Here is a 21,974-nt window from a genome sequence, read left to right as displayed (position 1 = left end):
GAGGCACGGTAATGCTAAGATGAAATGATTTTTTTTCATTTGTCGTCCGGAAAGCCTTTGTTTGCGTAATGCGATTGGGACACATCAGAGAACACACGATTCAGGCCAATTCAATGTCATTTATTGCTTTTCGATTTGATTCCCATTCTCTTCAGTAAACCCCGATAGTTATACAAAACCGTTTACTGTCACACAGGTGAGTTCAGTTATGTTGTATGACCATCTGCGAAAACAGCCAAAAAATTATTCCCTGCAATAATAATTCTGCTGATCCACGCAGCCATGACAATAAACATTTTGTATTCACAAACTGCTGTCAAGAAGCAAGGAGCCTAAAAAGAAGCTCTGGCTCGCTGTACACAGGAAATGGTGTTAAAAAGCAATTCACTGGGTTTCAGTTTTCGCAGTCTTCATCAACAAATGCACACATTTCTGGTCAACAACTCACAGTGCTATCAGTCTAGCGAGCACGTGGGCAAGCGCTCGCAGTGATCGCAGCATATGTGTTCGTACTAGTATAGCTTCTTAATTGCCCAAAAATGCGCTGTGCACATCGCCAACCGCACGAGACAAGCTCACACAAAAGGGGACCACTGCTAGAACCAGACGTCATCACTTTCTGTAGAAGGTTCGGCAAACTGAGAAGGAAATATGCCACGCCCTATGGCTCGTTTCACCATCAATTCTTCGCTCGTAACATTTCGTCTAATTCAACATCGTTAAGTGATCGACCGACACGTCCTGGTTCAATGGGGGCACAGAACCTACGGAATACGGCACATGTCTTTGGTGTTGTTCATCGCTTCGTGGAGAGCACTGCTGAAATTTTAGTCTTACAAGCAAGAGCTGCGTCGTCGAAGGCATTCACACGACGTATAGTTCTTATGTTCCGTTTACTACTAAAGCACTGGCCCAAATACGAACACCTGACTTCGGTTAATGTAGATATAAGCTTAGCACTGTGAATTCTTTCTTGTACGCAACTATCAAACACAAAATTTGAGGGCCCATATGGCTTTTATTGATCGTACTAGGATGAAGGTCGAGTCACCAACTTTAGGGAAGAACTAGCACGAACGGAAATTAATGCGAGCCCCTCTTCACGAGTTTTTAAGGCGATTCGCGATCTTCGAATACGTCACACGCTTCTCAATATATATGCCTGTATCTGAATGTTCTCGTTACACGCCAACTTGGTCACTGGTTATCTTTCACTAGCTGTCACTGGTTATAAGTCTCTTTAACGCCTACTTGGGTCGATAGATACATCGATATGCCGCTCTTTATTGACGAAAAAATCCTTTAGAATTTCTCCGGTGCTGGGCGAAATCGAACGTGCGTCATTTAATTTCCGACAGCCTTGTCTGAATACACGTACATTCAGATCAGTAGCTCGTGATTCAGACACACGCCAGGCGTGGATTTTCGGCAGCACCATTAGACGGCGCAGCGTGTCTATATATAGACAAGCGCGAGAGAGGAGCTGCATGCAGTACACGCCTCATACAATACGCGTTTCGGCAGTGCCCAAGCGGCGAGTCGCTGCATGGCTTGAATGCCGATTGCATTAACGTCGACAGTAATTCTGGGATGGCTCCTGTAGGAATTTTTTTTCGACAGCGCAGCAATTATTTGTGATACGCTTTACGCAGAGCAGCTTGAATTTCACAAGGCTGGCGGCTTTGTAAGCGCTGCGGTTTGCTGACCGCGGTTTGCTGTAGTGGCGAAGGTCTTTCAAGCTCTTGTCCGATCATCTACTCCGCGAAAGACGTGAAGTGAGATGCGACATCACAGCCAAAAACAACAACGGCAGATCTTTCGCTGTGTGTACAAGGCGTTCCTTGCTGCCCGTGTAAAAAGTTATACGCGCTTTCAAGACTAATCTTACCTTGGCATCGAGGCCTGGTCCTCTGACCGCTATACGCTGTGTAGCTTCAGAAGCTTGTGACGTCTCAAGCGTGCTCAATGCCCCAGGAAGAAAAAAATTAAAAAGGGTGGTAGCACCAAGTTTCCTCGTCGAGATTCTCAGTGGGATAACTTCTTCGCAGTGCCCTTAAAAGCAAAACGTAATTGCCTGAGACGTACTTTATAATTTCAGTCACTGCGTCACGAAGTCACAAGCTCTACGTAGTCATTATGTTAAACTTACGCTGGCAACGATTGCAATATTCCCCCGAGTATGAGGCAGTAATATATTACTCTCTTTAGGAACGAAGGGACTAGCTCGATTGCACGTTTAGTTTAGATGCTTTCGGTGTGCAGCTGCCACTCACAAGAGCCGCTTCAATTTTATCAGTCTATTAGAACAAGATTCGCTAAACTGCGCTGGTATCGCCATCAGACGTGTGGCTTGCAAAATCGAGGTTTGCAGCAAACAACATCCGGCGTACAAAGCATACAGTCAACGTCCTCACCACGGGGTCACTGTGGCTTGGATAAATTCTTGCTTCAAGGAACACTTCATTCAATGTGTCCGAGGTGCACGACTGTCTCTAACGCATAATTTCGTATCACACAGTCGGCGCCGCCGACACATATTGACGAACATTGCCAGTCAAGAGATTCTCGTTTTTCTGGCGCACGGCGGTTCCTGTGGCGTCGCGACACTATCGCGACATGTGCCAAGCAACTAAAGCCGTCCCTGCAGTGCGTCTTCCGGCCTCACTCACGCCACCGCTGCTGGCCACCGAGGCTGTCTCTGTTCACCTGGGAAACACGTAGGCAGCCGGCTCCAGCAGCGTTAGGGGTCACACTTGCCTCGAGGATGGGCACAAGTGGCCCAGAGCATCGGCGCCCGCGGCTCCAGCTAGCGGCCGCCCCGGGCCCCAGAGTGCCGCGTCCTCCAGCGGCACATCCCCGGTGAGCTGGTGGTGATGGTGGTGGTGGTGATGGTGCGGAGGGAAGCCGGCGACACTGCCGGCGCCTGCTGGAGCAACTAATGCGTCCTCTGCGCACGGCTCGGCGTCTTCCTTGGAGCAGCCCACGACCTCGGTCATGAAGGCGATGTACATGATGGCTAGGCGGAGCGTCTCGATGCGGGACAGCCGCTTCTCGTATGCGAACGTCGGTACCTGCAAAAAGAGCGAGAGAATTACCATGCGGGGCTCAGCATAAACAACGATTGAAACAACGACATTGCACAAGATGTTTGCAGTGGCGTACTTATTCGATCATACACTAGGAGGAGAAGGCTATGGATTCCCGCAGTACATTGTTAATCTTCATGTTAATATTCGTATTGTGTCTCCTTTTTTCTCTACTGTGTGTAATGGGAAAACGACACGTTGATGTTGAGTTATTAAAATACTGTCCATATTCAAGAATGGAATTGACGCCAGACAGAGGAATGTCAAAAGGACAAACAAATGCAAAAATCACTAAATAAGACAGCAGAAAATAAAAACAATTCATATCAAATAGCCAGAAAATAGAAATACAAGGCTCCGATCTAATATGACGAAAGCCTGAATAAAAGACAGCAACAACAACAACGTGGCGGAGACGGCATGTACACCTCTAGCAGCACGCAGCGTGCATGACGGCTCAGTGAACTTGTGGACTGCAGCGCAAACGTCTTTGTGTCTGGGGCCAAAGTGAATGGAGCCTCATGAAAATAAGTTTTCCACGGTCATCGAAAACACACGAAATATAGAGGGCGCTTGCGAGAAAAATTCTCTGAGGTAATGAAACACTGGCCATAAAGAAGAAAATTCCAAATTCAATATTCTTCATTCCGAAAGCAGCAAATACATTATGATCATCCTGGCCCCGGCGGCCGCATTTCGATGAAGGCGAAATGCAAAAACGCCCATGTGCTTGCGTTGTAGTGCACGTTAAAGAACCCCAGGTGGTCAAAATTTATCCGGAGCCCTCCACTACGGCGTGCCTCATAATCAGAACTGGTTTTGACACGTAAAACCGCAGAAAGAAAGAAATGTGATGATGGAAGCCAAGTGGAGATGCGGGACTGGTAACGTAAAAATTTTAAGAGGGCGCTGGGACATAATCATCTCACATTTAGGAGAAATGCAAGGTTCCCCGTGCCATGGAAAGCTCATATTCTGTATGTTAACCTTTGACAGGTTAACATGCATCTACTTGAAATGAGCACTACTTACAACAGTAAGAGATGTAATACCTGAACCAAGCAGAAATGACTAGGCCAAAGAACCCGCGCACTTGTTCATGAAGTTTTCATCATGATAGAGGCATCAAGATGACTTGAACTGTGGCGTGTTGTTAAGCATCACAGTAAAAGGCGAGTGGACAAATGCGGACCGCTCAGGAAAACCTATAAGTTCAACCAAACACAGAGGAGCTTGGTCGCTGAGATTATGCCGACGCAATGTGGACGGGACTCTAAATGCATTTGTAGGTATTTTGTGTACAAATACGGAATGGAGGCCTAATTTGTAAAATAAATATCTTGAGCCATATTTTTTGTGACTATCCCTTACATTGAACAGCTGATCCCTTTAGTAACGGCGGCTCGGCGTCGAACCAGGCAATGACAGAGTGCCGAACCGGAACTTGTTTGCTTCTGGTTTTCGTTTCGTTACGCCGAACATGGTTAGATTCCGGTTCTACTAAGTGGTAAGAAATTAACCCCGAATCCCCCAGTACGGCGTGTCTAATAATCATATGGTGGTTCTGGCACACAAAACCCCTAAGTTAACATTTTTAACTCCGCTGCGAAAAAATAACAGTACAAACCGGTTCGAACCAGTTCCAGTTCATTTGCATACCCTAAGAATAAAACAGGAAAACAGCACAAATTTACTTTGTATTTAAACTCGACGCTCCTGCTAAACTACACTCAAAAATTGCACATGCTGTTTGTTATTCGGGCCGTAAATGCAAAATAATTATGCAGATCCAACCCCAATGCTTAAATCTATGTCAAGCGAAGCGTTATTGAGGGAGAAAGAGAGAGGATAATATATTGAGGAAATACCAAGAGTCCTCCAGCCTGCTTGCTAGTTTGCTCATCAGGAAAGGGAAGAGAGGAAAATGAGGGAACTGAGGAGTAATGATGAGGACAGGCGCGATTATATACACAAGCTCGTGTTCCAAGGGCCCGATCACAGCCTTGAATCTATTGACCCTTTTCGTGGTGATTCCGTGGGCGCCGCCATGTTTGATCACGTGGTGACGAGTCCATTAATTGCCTGAGCTGCCTCCGTCGCCTCCTTGTTTACAAAGGATGGGCATGACGCCCGGTGCGCCTCAGCAAACCTCTGTATTGGTGGATATCGTGGACGGTGACTGGGTGAACAACACGAAGCTTTGACCACAGCTTCAGAGGACATGTAAGCGCTTTCTGAGCTCATTACGCCTTTTCCAGACGGAACGAGCAGCGTATACGGGGTTTGTAATAAAATTGGCGCCAGAAATGTATTTGTACAACTTTTCCGCTTATGAATTAAATAAGGATTAGAGTGTTTTGCTCATTGTTCTTTATTTGGCAAACACTTTGAAGCAGCGGCTTGTCATGTTGCTGACTCGGTAAAGTTCCTCAGTGACGGTGACAAGAACTTCATTTCATCCTGAGAAACTCTGGCCGTGTTTATTTTATTGCGATAGCAATTATATGGACACTCCAAAGCAGATTTATGCCGTCGGCGTCGCCGTCGCCGTGACGTTCCGTATGACGTCAATGGAGATGAAATCGTCGCCGCGCGCCGAACGCTGCATGTGCGAGTGAAAGGACGCGAGGGACGCGCGCTTTCACGGGGAGTGAAAGCACGGCGAACAAACGCGCGTTCTGCGCCGTGCTCCTTTAAGGGCTGCAGAAGTAGGCGTCTCTTTCCTCCTTTACAATCACCATATACGTAGAGCAAACGCGCCGTCTTCCGACGCGCGAAAGGCCGTGGGGGAGGGGGAGCGAAGGGAGGCGACGTTTAGCTGCGGCTCCAAGTGCCTATTTATATAAAAAAAATCACAGCATATCCACGGGGTGAATGATGATGAGTGGGCGAAGCTCCGGAGGGAATCATCGGATCTCCCGCTTAAGGGGACACTAGCACAAACGCGTTAGAAACGTGCAGTACTCTCTAGTAAGGGGGAGCGGCCACAGCGTCTTACGCAGCCATTTACACATGCGGGAACGTGCACCGCGTTTGCCGACGCCATCACATGACTGCTGAGAGAGTATACCCCCCGTATTCATAAACGCTCCTCGACTTGAACTTGACTTGCCACCGCTTTGGGCAGCGCGTTCGAAACGCGTTGAAGGTAAGGCGGAGATGATGATGATAAGTGGTTCTTGAGGGAAAGGGAAAGGTTGGCGCTATCTTCTGCAGCCCTTGAGGGAGCACGGCTCAGCGCCATAGCGTCTTACACCAGCTTCTTAGACGGGCCGTAACGCGCTAGCACAAACGCGTTAGAAACGCGCTAGAAACGCGGCCTTTCGTTAATGTTGGGTATTTATTGCCATCGTGGTGCGTACGTCCATGCCCGCTTCGTGGCGTAGTGGGCTAACGCCGCGCACTCGGAAGCGAGGGGTCCCTGGTTCGATTCCGCGCTACGGACACAACTTCGGAATTTTTTTTCTCATTTTTCTCAACTGGTTACACACTACTGGTTACACACTACTGGTTACACACTACTACGACGACGACGGGGACAAAACGGGTGCCGCTATAAGGAGCTTCGCCCCTAAAACGTTGTGAGGCGAGAAGGTGGTAAAGACTTCCGACGCTGCTCGACGAGTGTCCCGTTCTGATGTCGAAAACCACCGAGCCGCCCCCAGAGGCTCCGGCAACAGTCACCAACGCCGCACGAGTTTTGTGCGAACGCGGGCAAAGCGCCGACGGCGTCGACAACAGTTCTGCGTGTTGCCGGTGCTGCTGCATGTCTAAGTTTATACAGCTGATAAAGCTACTATTATTACTCCGTGTAGCTCTCTACAAATTTGCTATCGCAATTGATGCTTCGCCTTTCGGGTAAAACTGTGACAACTTTTTTGCCTAATCGCTCGCGGCTATGCTTAATTTCGACAGATTTGTTCTTGCTGAGCACAAGGGCTTGGAACATAGATGTTCTGTACTTTGTAATAGCTTGTAGTAAAGACGTGTTATCAATAGTCGCTTGCTTACTCTGCGGGCCGCCACGAAAGTTTCAGCTTCGACCATTCGTGTGCTGTCGGTGTAGTTGCCGTTATTGCCGTTCATTGATTGAAGTGTGTGCTCATTCACTTATCCCTGGTACGTTGGCGATAGAGTGGTCGTACGTTTGCGTGTGGACAACGTGCGAGAAACTTACTATGTCAGGAAACAGCGCTACTATCTTTGCCATTGTTTAACGAGCGGTGCTCACTCTTGCCGACGTTCTCGGGTTGGAGTCCTTTCTTTAGACGTTATCGATACAACGCTGGCGGATGAGTGAATTTTTTATAATCAAGGAAAGGCCGTGCATCGTGAAGGGCCGGCAACGCAGGCAGTCCTTAAGTAGCAGCGGTCCGTGAACTGGGTCACACGGATTCATTCCATTTCTTATTATGCCAGTCACTATTTTTGCAGTCGACTGCGGCACACATCTTCCCTCTACAAGTCGACATTTTGCAGCATGAATAGAAGAACACAGTGCGTCAGAAAACACCGAGTGGGATTTCCGACAGCTGATCGCACAGAAGCAGAGCAGAAGTTGCAACGGTTTCATATTCGTGCGCTTTCACCGAGGCAACGTGCGGCACGCTGCCGACAGCGCCATCTCGTTCATCCGGAACAAACTTCTCCGCAAAAAGGTCAATAGGCCTGTGTTGACTAAATATGCTAAGAGCGCTTTGAGGGCTCCCTTCATTGATATTGCCGGTCAATGGCCCAGTATTTATTTATTTATTTCATATACCTCACAGGCTCCAGAAGGTGTATTGCGTGAGGGGGGGCGGTACAGATAACAATTGTGGAGCAAAAACATGTTATACAGTGACGTAAGTATGAACAGAACTAGAATCAAATAATAAACAAAGAACACAAAATAAAAAACAAAAAGAAAGGAAGGTAAACTAACAGTTGTTAGCTTTCCAGTATAAAGTAAAGCAAACAATATTTCACAGAACGGCCTGCTCTTAATAGGTGCTAACGAAGAGATGAATGCCTGCAGTCCAAAGTGATGTTGGAGACAAGCTACAATTAAGTGCTCTACGGCTCAGGTACTTTGCATGCATTCCAGTTTGGTGAGTACGCGCGTCGGATGCTATGCAAATATTGTCGTGTCAACACGACACCTAATCTGCCCCTGATGGAATCCGCTGAAAACCGTACTAATGTGCTCCCATTTTGAAATCACGGGAAGATGGTATGTATTTACAAATGCGGTCGCACAGTTGAGCCACAAGTGCAGGAAATGCATGGAATGGATGAAAAATTCCAGAGAAAGTGGTCAACCTGAACCGACAACCATTAATTTTTACAACGAAGCTGTTAAGCGCTAGTTTCTAGGAGATCATGTCCGCGTGTAAAAAATCATGTGACCTAGTGGGAGAGGAGAGGGAAAGAAGAGCTCAATCCTGTGAGAATGCTGTGAGAGGGTGCAGATGAAAAGGAGAGCTGGGAGGAGGGTTGACGTAAGTCGCGCCGTCCAATATTCGCGTTGGAGGGGGAGAGCGAGAGGCCCGCCAACCAATGGCGGTGTACGAAAAAAAATAGGTCAACGGAGGAGTGGGGTGTGACAGGAGTTCGCGTTAGCGTTGGTTGTATATACGGAACTTTGGTCAAGGACTCTTGTCTGGGAACGTCGTAGAAAAGCGTGAGGAACGTGCTAGGAACGCCGTTGCCCGTTGACGCCGAGCCAGTTCCTTCAGAGCCGGGCATTGTACAGCCATTGTCTAAGTGTTAAAAACACCCCATTGCGCTTCTCGGAGCCGGCACCGAAGCCCCTTTCCCGAGTACGTAGAGAAGGGGTCGGTATACCGTTTTGTAGCCAAATTCAACATATCAAATCCCCAATATAGCTAAACCCCAACATATCAAATCTCACCAGAGCGCCAGCTTCGCTGGACTTCCCTCTTCGTAGGGTAGAAGGGCTCTCACTTTTTTCCTTTCGGTTTTGCTCCGGGGTGAAATAAATCGTAACGCTCTGGTTAGAGCAAAACAACGTTTTGTTTTACGGCTTTTTGGTTCACTTCCCGTTCGACAACTTGATCGAATAGGCAGAATAATAATAAATAAAAAAAGAACACGTACAAAACACGGCTATAGCTAATGCCTTAGCTAGCGTTCTAGGAATAGGCTCCAGTTATGTACCGGCTTCCTTTTTCATATTATTCATTGGTGTTTACCCTGTTTTTATTATGCCCTAGCTAAAACTGTATAAATAAGATTTTATTTTCTTCCTGCTTCTATTTGTCATTAAATGTCTGTAATGCTTCCGGCCTAAATGTACCAAAAAATGTGGTTGATCCCTCTTATATAGGAATCGGTATAGAACACGAAAGTGAAACGTGTCTTCACAGAAGTAGTGTAATGTTTATTGCACATTGATATATAATGTCTATTGGTGTTTTGTGGCTAAAGCGCCCTTAGGCGTTGATGCACCCACGCTGACGCCTGGTGGCACGTCTCCTCCATCACGACTACCAACGTCGATGACCATGAGCAACCGTCGTGCATATGGAAGCTGCACTACGCTGCACACGCTAGCACAACGCGAAAGACGAAGCACGTAACTGACACACTAATACAACGCGCAAGACAAAGCACGTAACTGAATCGTCACCGAGTCAAATCAGCGCGTACAGCGCGTCGTAATTGCAGCCTCCGCTGTGCTGAGTACGGTGAACGCCACCTAGGTGGCGTTGGTAGTGCTTCTTGATGCCAGCGTCCCTTCGAATGCTGGCATCGAGGCGTCGTAGTGCTGAGACCACCGAAGCGTTCACTGTCGGTGCGCGTTAGTGTCATAATGCAGTACTTCTCTTTTCTGCTCGTAGGCGGCGGCACCGCCCCGAGCAAGAGCGCGGGTACACGGAGGAGTGCTAGATATATAAGGCGCGTCTGTGTCATCATCATCATCATCATCATCATCATCAGCCTATATTTATGTCCACTGCAGGACGAAGGCCTCTCCCTGCGATCTCCAATTACCCCTGTCTTGCGCTAGCGTATTCCAACTTGCGCCTGCGAATTTCCTAACCTCATCATCCCACCTGACTTTCTGCCATCCTCGACTGCGCTTCCCTTCTCTTGGTATCCATTCTGTAACCCTAATGGTCCATCGGTTATCCATCCTGCGCATTACATGGCCTGCCCAGCTCCATTTCTTCCGCTTAATGTCAACTAGAATATCGTCTACCCCCGTTTGTTCTCTGATCCACACCGCTCTCTTCCTGTCTCTTAACGTTACTCCTAAGATCTTTCGTTCCATTGCTCTTTGTGCGGTCCTTAACTTAGCTCTCTGCAAATGCGTTTGTGGCGCAATGGGTTAAACGCTCGGCGATCTATCGTCGCGGACCGAGAGGTCATGGGTTCGATTTCCAAATTTTGCATGTTTGTGGAACTTTTTCTTCTGGTTTCTTTCTTTGTATTATGTTCTATGACGTATTTCCGTGACGGAAATACGTCAGTGAAGTCTTGGTGGACCCCGGCATAAAACACTTTCGTGTTAAAATGAATAAATAAAAATACAGCTTAGACAAGGGGTAAACTCTGTGTGATTGTAAACATTCTTTCAAGACCTATCGGCAAGCCTTGTGATAACCTACTACTGTGCCTACATACTACTGTGCCTATATAGCATCCGAGGCGCGCACTCACCAAACTGTAATGCATGCAAAGTGCCTGACTGAATGAGGAACTGCCGCCGAGGACAGGAACTGAAGAGTGCCCATAATGGGTTGTCATGGGCGAGAACGAACTATCAAAGTCAATGAATGCATATTGGGCCTTTGCATGGATATATATTACGGATATTTATGTCTCGTTTGCTGTGTTTGCAATAACGAACAACTGTGTCAATAACTATCATGTATCTGTGCCCGCCCCTTCCATCACTAGTAATTTTGGCTAGGCCAAAGCGCGATCACGAAAGCCTAGCGAGCTGAAACACACGCTCTGAACGTCGGCAAGTATATCAACCACAAGCTACGTGTGTTTTGACTCGTAACCTGTGACGCGGAAAATGGATGTTAAGTTTCGCTGCGATATTCATTTAAGCTTTCGAAATGGAAAAGCGGCCGCTCATCAAGTGCCTCGAGCGGCCAGTCGCGCAGCAATTTTGCGTATATTCGCAGGCTTCTCTCACGCTCGGAAAAACACTTTTATGTAGCACGTATTGAGCAACAGAAAGCTGTATCGGGATTTTTTCATGTTTCTCTACAATTCTCTCATTAACACTTTTCATCTAATTAAAATATTTGAGAAGTTGATTAATTAATTAGGACTGATTATGTAATTAGGCGGAATGCAAAAACTAGTCTGAGTATGTCAAAGCAACAGCAAACAACATTACCTTGGTTCTGTCAAACTACGTGACATTTGCATATTTTTAAACCTCGGTGCATGATAGTTGGGACACCATGTATATCACCAGGGATGCGGGACCGATTCCCGGCCGCGGCGGCTGCATTTCTGTGGGAGCGAAATGCCAATATACACGGGTAATGTGCATTGGGCGCACGTTTAAGAATCCAAGATGGTCAAAATTAATCCGGAGCTCCCCACTACGTGGTGCTTCATAGCCATATCGTGGTTTTGGCACGGATTACTCCAGAATTGAATTGAGTATACCACCCGAACATATAATCTAGTGATTGGTGCAATAAAAATGCGAGGAATGCATTGGCAGTGACGTCTCCGATCACCTGTGAAAGGCAAAAGTGTACGAAGGCTTGAGTGAGCATGCCCTGCATAACTTGCCCATGAGTTGAGATCACCAGCGTGAACATTGCTCAACTTAAGCTTCGCAAAACTCAGCGTGTGACACTGAGTCGACATGGGTCACTGTCACCTCTTTTCTTTGCATTCCTAATGGCTAGACTCGCGTAGCGAGGGACTCCGGATTAATTTATACCACATGGGGTTCTTTAAACATGCACCCAGTGCATGGCACAGGGGCGTTTTTGCATTTCATCCCCATCGAAATGCGGCCGCCGCGGCTGGGATTCGAACCCGCGCCCTCGGGCTTGGAGGCTCAGCGCCTCAGCCACTATTGCCAACACGGCGGGTGGCGCATCAAATAACTACCTTTTCTTCTACGGTATGCATCGTGTGGTCCCCTAATGGTGGTGTTTCCCGCTTCCTCCAGGCGCAGCAATTTTTTATCCGGCAGACGCTTGCCTCACAAGACGAAGGTGCAGAGTTCATTCCAATATTTTAAGTTTCAACATTAGTGGTTAAATGAATGCGCGATGGCCTCACCTTTTTAATAGAGTGCTTTAGCTCGGGAGCTATATATTACATATAAGTGGGGATATTGTCTTTTTCTCTCAGCACTGCGCCAATTTTGTTTATGTTTGCTACATTGAAAATAAGTTGAAATCGGCCGGCAACTGTAGAAAGAGGATTTTTAACTTATGCTGCGAAATTTATCTATTTATGGGATTGGCAAAAAAAAGCTCTCGTATCAAGTTTACAACTAAGCGACTGAGCAATCAAATAGGTGTGAAAATTATATAAACAACCGCGAATAATACACCTAAAGCAGAAAGAACTGGGCCCGTATTCACAAAACGCTCTTACACAAAAATTGTTCGTACGAGAAACTTCCAGCCAATCCAGTTGCTGGGCATTTTATTTGCGAATGCAGCCGGCCGATGACAAAAAGCAGTGAAGAACGAAGACATTGTGAATCCGGCCCCTCATGCATTATACGAGTACATTGCTCTGAAGTATACAATTTAAGTTTGCGTGTAGAACTTGCCTTTTTGCAATACCCTCGTAAATCATGTTACAATTTTACACATAGCAGTTCAAATAACCACTGAGATATCTGCTTCGGTGCAGAGTTACAAATTCATAAACATCCTGCTTCAATTTTTCTAGAGTTGGCAATTTTAACGAAAAATTGAAACTTTCGAAGTACTAAATCAAAAACTCGCTATATGTCTAGAGTTGCTAGCATTGAACTCTTACTGAAATGAAACAAATGCCATTCAAATCGGTCCAGCGCTTGTTTATTGAGAGAATATTTGCGTTTTACGTGTATTTAAAGATGGAAATCGCAACTGGTCTCATGTAAAGCTTCGTGTTAAGTTGTAAAACCTGGGATTTCGCCATGCTATCGGGGCCAACATTAAACAAAGTGCACCACGTCGTCCACCGCAATACATGAGAAGCAAAACGGGAAATACATTTTGGCGTTTAGGAGAGCCCAATTATTATGCATTATGTTCATGTGGCTTGGTCACTTTACTGAAATGATTCATGTGTAGGCATCCATAGGGAGTGAACACAGCAAGCGAGTTATCTGTCTTGTATAATATGTCACTTTTTCGAGTGCACGTTGCGCATTGCATTCGACAGCGTTGGTATGCTCATTCTATTTAATGCCTACGCTGGCTTGAATTTCCTCGATACTCACCTTGAATGCCATTCTTACGTCTTTAAGAAGTTATAGAGCGGATGACAAAGGTTTTCGGATTCCAGGCTGCCATATGTGAACTGGGGAAGCAACCTGAACAAGCAGGAGGACACGCAGTGAATATTATGTTTTTGTAGAGCAGCTGCAGTGGACGCGCCTTCCTTCTTCTTTAACTAAACTGAGCGGCCGCACCGTCGCAATACAAGGAAAATTAATATCTTTCATGTACAATCAGGTGCATACGTATACACCCGTCCGTCGAGAAGTGCCATTACTCTCATACATCGTATCGGGATGCTTCATTTAGAGTCATTCCGACTCTGCAGTTGACATATGGCACTCTCAACGCAGCCGCGCTGCTAGCTATGAGGCTGCAATAAAACATTTGTGAAAAGTCATGTCACTTCCAGTTCTTTCAGTGGAAGCCTAACTGAGGCACGAAACGTGCACAACGCCACATGACAGAGAGAAAGCGGCTAGTAGCGGAACATGGTCTTGCGATTTGTCCGTTTAAAAAAAGCAAGGCGACGGCGACACAGTGCAAAATAAAGGTGCGGCTAATCAGAACCGAGGTCGCGTACCGTCACGACAGGAGAGCAGCTCGCGCAAGAAGATGAGAGAGGATGCGGTGAAGCGGAGGAAAGCGTTCGGCGGCGAGGAAGATGAGGCGTGGAAGAGGGGGTCAGTGGAAATAGCATCACTTCGGGCTCAAGAATCGCGGTTGCAATGCGTTCTCACCTAGGCCCATACACGTATCCCCCATGTTCTCGAGTTTGTGTATTACGGGGCGTCCAGTCAAATGTCCGTATACGCCTCTGCCACAGTGAAGGAGCTCTGACCCCCGTGTACGCTGTTTCGGCGTGCCGCCATTCTACCTTTCCTTGGCCATGGGACGACGCTCCGTCCGTATTCATCGTCACGCTATACGTGCAACAGACCCATCTCCTATTTATACTCGGTGATTGAATATATATTTTTGTATGTTTTAAAGAAACACATATTGGCTACTGATTGTAAATCTACAAGTGTTATCCAAATGCAAAAATTGTCCCCGCACGACAAAATATTACTAACTACCACCGAGTGTTTGACACTGTAATTTTACGAGAGGTCATGAGATGTGTATTTCTAGAGTTCATAATACTTATGAAACTTCTAGAATAATTCTTCATTATTAGTCCTCCGAGTTTTTATGGACTCACATGTTGCTAAAGTTGTCACGGCTCAATTTTAAGAAATATATAAGACGGAAACGATTAAGATTATCACGGAGGAAAATTGCTGTTTATACTGATATCAGTATTCTGTCACGTGATGATTGTTATGCAAGTTCCGCAAGCGATTCGAACTCAATCTGTTTCACACTTCCTTTCTCTTTTCCAGGATTATCACTATAATGCTACTTATCATGTGCGTTCTAACAGCAATGGCGACGAATAAAGTACGCGAACGTAACCAAAACGTTGTATAAAACAATGTGACATTGAAACGTTAGACCGTAAGTGTTAACAATGTCAGAATACGGGAGCTAATTCTTACTTCTCTCAAAATATATTCCTGGACACCAGAAAGCTTGCTATTGGGTTAGTTGGTACATGTTTCCTTTTACAGCGAAGCTGTTAAGGGGGCTAGTTCCCCCAGGATCGTGTCCACGTGTAGAAAAATACTATCATGATCAGCATTGGCTCGAGCGTCATCGTCTTTTTCAGCAGCTGGCTCATTGGCGCCCCTCGGATTGCGCACGTGCTCGGATTGCGCACGTGCTCGGCACGCGCTCGTGCCACTTCTCCCGAGCTAGTCGTTCTTAATGCGAAGTTTTTTCACTTAGGTTTCTTCGCTTAGTTTTTCAAGCGAGGGCAACAGGATTAGAGCGAAAATATTCGGCGTTCTTGCGGCAGGAAACAGTTATCTGTCAAACTGCGCAGTACTCCGTTTTCTTCAGCTCTATAGACATAACTAATGTTTTTGATGTGCACGTAGATATGTGCCGTCTATATTTCAGGTACCATTATATTGAGCTGTTTCATCAAGTCTCTGGTGTGCATGGCAAGAATATGTGCATATGTAACTTTAGATGTACAAGTCTCTTATGTGCGTGTTATCCTGGCGCTTCCATTCAGTACGCAGCGAGACAGGTTAATAGGATGACCACTCGGCGCTATGCAAAACTTTTCATTCCAGGAGCTCCAATGCCTTACCGACAAAGCAAGAATAAGAGGCAATCGCCGATCCACCGTGTATATAGTAACGTCCTACAGAACACACAGGAAGACCTAGCTAGCATCGGACCTGTACTCCATGTCTTCGCGACCTGACGGCAAGATAATTTTACAGAAAAGGGCCGCACACGCACCTTTTTGCGCAGCTTGTCGAAGGCGCTGTTGAGGTTGAACATGCGGCGTCGCTCTCGGATGTTGGCCGCCCTGCGCTGAGCCACGGTGGCCACCCGGCGCCGCGGCTTGCTCTTCCCGCTGCCGCCGGAGCCGTGCGGCGGGCACGCGAAGCCGTTCTGCTGGGCAGCCCCCGCGGGTGACCTCTTGCCCTGCACCGTCATGGCCGGGAAGCGAGACCCCGACGAAGGGGCCGACACGCCCGCGCCTCCTCCGGCCGAGTGGTGACCGCCGATACCGAAGGGACCGAACTCGAACGCCGACTGGTAGGCGCCCGCGGCAGCCGAAGGCGCGCCCAGGCCTTCCCAGGCCAGAGGCGAGAAGGCGTCCGGCGGCGGACCGCCGGTGCCGGCTTCGAACGCGTACGGCGCCAAGGGCCCGCCGAAGCCGTGCGCCGCCGCGGCTGCCGCACCTGCAGCGCGTAGCTCGGAGAGCCGGAAGTCGTGGTACGAGGCGAGCTCCACGTGGCTCGACAGGTCGAGGAATGCCGCGGCCGCCGCAGCGGCGGCCGCGGCAGCAGTCGTTGCCGCTCCGCTGACGCCACCGCCGCCTCCTCCGTCAGGTGCGACGAACGCTGCCGGTGCGGGGTGAAGTCGAGCGGACGCCATTAGGGCAGCGCGCCGAGTTGCCGCGCCAGCGCGCCCCCACCTTTGCGCGCCTCGCCTTCCCCTTGGAAGTCTAGAGAAACGCAGCTAAGACAAAACAGCAGCGACGGCCGTCGGCCAGGAGGTGCCAGCAGCGAGCCCCCAATTTGTGCACGGCTACTTTCACACGCCGAGTTTCCTCGGAGGGCACAGCGCCACGTCCTCGAGGAGCGAGGGGAGCGCTGACGCTGCCACTGCAATATCGCGGCGTGCGCCAGCCGCTCCGATGTTTTTCACGCTCCGGCTGGCACGACGCGGTGCAACGACGCGCACTCGACGTCCGCCGCAGAGCCGCGGCCTCCACCGAGGGGCGGGGCCTCGCCCGGGGAGGCTCCCTTCCCAGACTCCCGTTTTCCCTCGCCGTTCGTCCCGTCCAGCCAAACGGGGGCAGCTGAGGCGTTTCCCGAGGGCACGCCCCTGACTGGTTAAAAGCCAATGGGGACTCAGCCTTGCGTGCAAGCGGGCGGCTCTTTCCCACCCTTTCGCGATGGGCGTGTGGGGATGGTTGACTGCGCTTTCCGCTGGTCGCCCGGCTAACTGTTTGTTCCGTTTGGGAAAGAGCAGAGACGCTTTTAATCACGACCAGCAAGGTTTGGCGAAATATTTCAATCTAAGCCACGCGCGGTTAGTTTTGCATTTGTCCGCAGGTGTGATACATGAAGTAAATATCCACGTAGAGAGGCCTCACATTTACATTTCAGTGCTCTTTGTACGCGCATAATTAATCGCAGACAAAATTGGCACCTGCCCTCGAAACAGCGGGACATACTACAGACCCGTTCAGCATAAAATGCGAGGGTAGCTACGGACGCCTCACGGAATCCGCGAGGAATTGTGGAAGGTGCCATGAAGAAAAAATTCAAATTAATAGCTACATTTTACGTGAGCGAGAACGTACAGGTAATCTGCCACTGTCCGCGTGGAATTCCCCGCAATATCGCGGCATTTTTTTTAGATCTTCTGAAACTACGAGACTTTCAGCACTGTCGTTGCCGAAATTTGATTGTAACCAGACGCAGTTCTTCTTTCCTGACGTTGTCCATCTGGGATGCGAGGTGAGAGACATGGGGTAAGCTGTCGCACGGCTGCACCCGTGTTTCGTTTTCACAAATGTCGAGGGCTATTCTACAGGCGCCAGTAGCTTAAATGTTCTTCCAAAGATGTTCTCCTTTTTCTATCTATCTTTTTCACGGCGATCGCATGTGCGCCATCATGTTGGATCACGTGGTGACGCTTCCATTGTTTACCTCAGCTGCCTCCGTCGCCTCCGTGTTTACAACAGATGTGCATGATCCCGGTGCGGCTCAGCAAAACTTTGTTTCGGTGCATTTCGTAGACGGTGACAGGGTGGACGAGACGAAGGTTTGGCCACAGCTTCAAAGGACATGAAAGCGCTTTCGGAGCTCATTACGTCTTCTGCGAACGGCGCTAGCAAGGTTATACCTTGTTAGCGCCGTTTGCACTGTGCTTGTTTTAGAAGCGGGGCTAAAAATGTATTCCAAACTGTCAAAACTTCCCGCTGATTAATTAAATCAGGATCAATTTGCTTTGCCATTCGCTATTTATTAAGAAAAAACTTTGAAACAACGGCTTGTCATGTTTCTGACTCAGTATGTAATCGCTCGCGGATGTGATCAGTTGCGATAGATCTGTTCTTGCTGGGCGCAAGGGCTTGGAACGTAGATTTTCTTTACTTTGTAACAACTTGAAGCAAGTACTTATTAAATTAAATGCTCTGATTTTGCGTGCCACAACCAAGATAAGATTTTGAGGCATGCCGTATTGGGTGGCTCGGGATTAATTTTAACCACCTGCGGTTATTTACCGAGCACCCGATTAGTGGTTCACGGGTGTTTTAGCGTTTTGCCCCTATCGAAATGGGGTTGCCGCGGCAGGTATTTGATCTCACGTCTTCGATATAATTATCGCAACACCACAGCCACTATACAATACCACGGCGGGTTACTCGCTTACTCTCTGGGCAGTCACGAAACGTTCAGCTTCGAACATTCGTGTGGGCATGGCGAAATGAAGTTGTCAACAACGCTGACCGTTCGTCTTCCTTTTGTAATTCAAGCATTTCTTCTTGGCGCAGCGCGTGCTGGTTCTGCTGGTCTACCACTGCCCATTCTATGCCTGGATCCCGCATCAGCATGCCATCTCTCCCCGTTCCATGCCATCTCGACCCGTTTGCCTGGCTCATCTGTTTATCTGCCCGTCCGTATCAGCGTGGCGCAGCGATCAGTGACGTCACATCTTCCCGAAGCTATAAAGCCTTAACTTCAATGCTCTTGGATCAGTCGGCATGGTGAAATGAAGTCAACAACGCTGACCGTTTGTCTTCCTTTTGTAATTCAGGTTGGCTACTCGCATTCTTCTGTAAAATCTAGTAATAGATTTCTTGTAGTTGTGCCATGCCCAGGTACTCTCCTGCATATCATGCACGAATGTTTTCTTGTGTGCGAGCTCCTTGTTTACGGAGATGTTGAGTCAAATCCTTGCCCTGACATCGAGAGCACGTTAAGTGATATCGCGGCAAGCCAGAATGCAGTAATTCAAGCTTTTACAGAACTGCAATCCCAGTTTATGGCATCAAAGGCTGCTTTAGTTGCAGTCAGTGCCAGGGTGGTGGAACTTGATAAACTTCTGCAGCAGTTCAAACAGTTTACAGACCAAATTAGCGACATTAATAGTGCCATTGAATCACTTCGCGGTTCTGTCACTCAGCAGTCCGAGAAGTTGGTTGACCTAGAAGACCGCAGCCGTTGTTCTAACTTGGTTGTTTACGGTGTACCTGAAGCGCCCGATGAAACAACAGATCAACTAAAAGATAAAATCGCAAATGAAATATTCGAACAGAAGCTTGGGGTGAAACGTTCGTCCGTTGGTAGAATTCATAGGCTTGGTCGTAGTACAACAAAAATCGGCAGGCTATATTGTTACTGCAGGATTACAATGAAAAGCAGTGCATTATAAACAATGCTAAGAGACTGAAAGGCACACGTATCTTCATTGAGAATGATTATTCCCGTCGCACTGTGCGCAGGCGCAGGCTTCTGTATGAGAGTGCAAGAGGAGATAGGGCAAATGGAATAAAGTCTATCTTGACAATGATAAACTGCGGATTGAGAACGACACGTTTGTGTGGGACGAGGGCAAAAAGGCACGTGTTAGGCTCCCTGCTAGATGCGTGAACGCGGATAGCAATTGACAACCACGTGTTTTCTGGCCACAGCTTTTGCGCCTCTTAAACGTAAACGTGCGAAGTATAATTAACAAAACTGCAGAACTGAAAACTATACTCCTTTGTCAGGACCCTCATATAGTAGTATTAACCGCAACATGGCTCCACGAAGAAATTAAAGACGAGGACTTGGTTCCTGGATCCTACAATATATACAGAAGGGACCGAACTTTACGTGGCGGTGGTGTGGCCGTTATTGTGAGCCAGAACACGTCTGTCTCATTACTAGAACAAATTGATAATCATGAAAGGTTGTTTTTACAGATCAACTTGTACGGGTTCTTGTTTAACCTTGTAGCAGTGTACCGTCCGCCGCGTGCCACGTCGGATTCCCTAACTAAGCTTCATGAACATATTGTTAAATAGTGCAGAAAGACCATAATAGTAGCAGGCGATTTTAACCTTCCCAGCATTATATGAAGAAACATTCATCACCTACTCTAGCGGACCAAATAATCTTCGATACAATGTTAGCTTGCGATCTCGACCAAGCAGTTCACATTCCAACAAGGGTGCAGGGATCTGTTTCCTCTATTCTTCATCTGGTTTTTCACAGCAGATCTCTTCGAGACGTTGAAATAACCGTTGAGGAAGGCACATCAGATCATCGGCTTGTGTGCTTCACATGTCGAACAGATAGTTCAAACAATAAGGCGCTTAAAGAATGCAAATCCGTCAAAAATTATGCTAAAGCAAATGACGAGTCGGTTATCATGATTACCTTGAACTAGCACTGGATGACTTCTCTGGCGATGACGTTGACTATCTGTGGCTAAAGCTTAAATCCATTTGCCACTTCTGCATTGATAACTTCATCCCTAGCAAAATGAAGAAGGTTCACCGAAAAAATCTTTGGATAAATCGAGATATAATCCAGCTCGTTCGAAAAGTAAAACGATTCCGAAGGCAAAAAAATTTGGCCCAGTATTCGAAGAACTAAAACAAACCCTCACTAAAAAAATTAGAGCAGGTAAGCAGTTTTATTGCTCCCACACGCTCACCCAATTTCTTAAGACTGACCCTGAAAAATTTTGGCGACATTTGAACTCTAAGAAGTGACAAGATCTTGACCACCTAAAGATTGGTGGTCAGGTAATTCAAGATGAGCAACAACAGGCATCCAAATTTAATAATTACTTCCATTCTATTTTCTCTGAGTCTAATCAGTGCTCTCCGGTCATTGCTGAAGATGTGGAAAACGTAAATTCAGATTTTATATCATACGAGGGTGTATTTTCTATGCTCTTAAATCTAAACACAAAAAAGACATGCGTTCCTGACAGTATTTCTAATGCTTTCCTTCGTCGCTAAGCCGAGTGGCTTTCACATTTTCTCTTTGTAATTTTCTGCTCGTCCATATCTTGTGGCATCGTTCCATCAGACTGCATGGCGGGTCGCTCGTGTTGTGCCTGTACTTAAGAAAGGTTACCCTGCATTGCTATCAAACTATCGCCCTATATCACTGACGGTTACATCTTGCAAGCTTCTAGAGCATATTATCTCAAATTACATGACAGAATTTCTTGAAAAACGTGGTATTCTGTCCACGTGCCAACACGGCTTTCGCAAGGGGCTCTCTACCACTGCTCAACTTCTCTCCATCGTTAACGCTTTTGCCTCCGCTCTTGATAAAGCCGGCCAGGTTGATGTTATATTCCTCAATTTCAGCAAAGCCTTCGATAGGGTCTGTCATTTTGATGTGATAACAAAACTAAGCAACTATGGGTTTCCACCTAACATTGTAAACTGGATCTGTGCATATTTCAGCATGCGCAGACAATTCTTCGATGTTGAGGGTCATTACTCTGGATGTCTCCCCGTAAACTCCGGAGTTCCGCAGGGAAGTGTGCTCGGACAGCTACTTTTCCTAGTATACATTAATGACATAACCGCACGCATACGTGATAATATGAGTATTAAATTGTTCGCGGATGACTGCTTACATTACAGAGATCAAAGACGCCAATGACCAAGTGATCGTGAGTAAAAGTCTTACTGCGATTTCTGACGGGTGCGACACCTGGGAAATGAACCTAATGAAGAAAAAACAGTTTTTATGCACATCACCAACAAAGAACACCCTCTAGCATATCAATACACTATTAATCAATCCGATTTTACTGAAACAGACTCCTTTAAATAATTAGGTGTAACCATCAACAATCGCCTGACCTGGTCGCA

The 21,974-nt window shown here is 47.3% G+C and overlaps 1 protein-coding gene across 1 annotated transcript; it reads right to left on the bottom strand.

Moving 5' to 3' along the window:
* Positions 1-110: 110 nt before the first annotated feature.
* LOC119441400 (spidroin-1) lies at positions 111-16,751 on the bottom strand. The gene is made up of 2 exons (XM_037706023.2): positions 15,869-16,751; positions 111-3,071 (listed from the first exon to the last, which is right to left on the bottom strand). The coding sequence occupies exons 1-2, from the start codon at positions 16,511-16,513 to the stop codon at positions 2,748-2,750; spliced, it is 969 nt and encodes a 322-aa protein (XP_037561951.1). The 5' UTR covers positions 16,514-16,751; the 3' UTR covers positions 111-2,747.
* Positions 16,752-21,974: the final 5,223 nt, after the last annotated feature.

This window comes from Dermacentor silvarum, chromosome 2 (genome assembly GCF_013339745.2).
Source record: "Dermacentor silvarum isolate Dsil-2018 chromosome 2, BIME_Dsil_1.4, whole genome shotgun sequence".
Taxonomy (NCBI): domain Eukaryota; kingdom Metazoa; phylum Arthropoda; class Arachnida; order Ixodida; family Ixodidae; genus Dermacentor; species Dermacentor silvarum.
The sequence above is the reverse complement of the archived record's forward strand: the minus strand, read 5'-3'. Positions and strand labels throughout refer to the sequence as shown.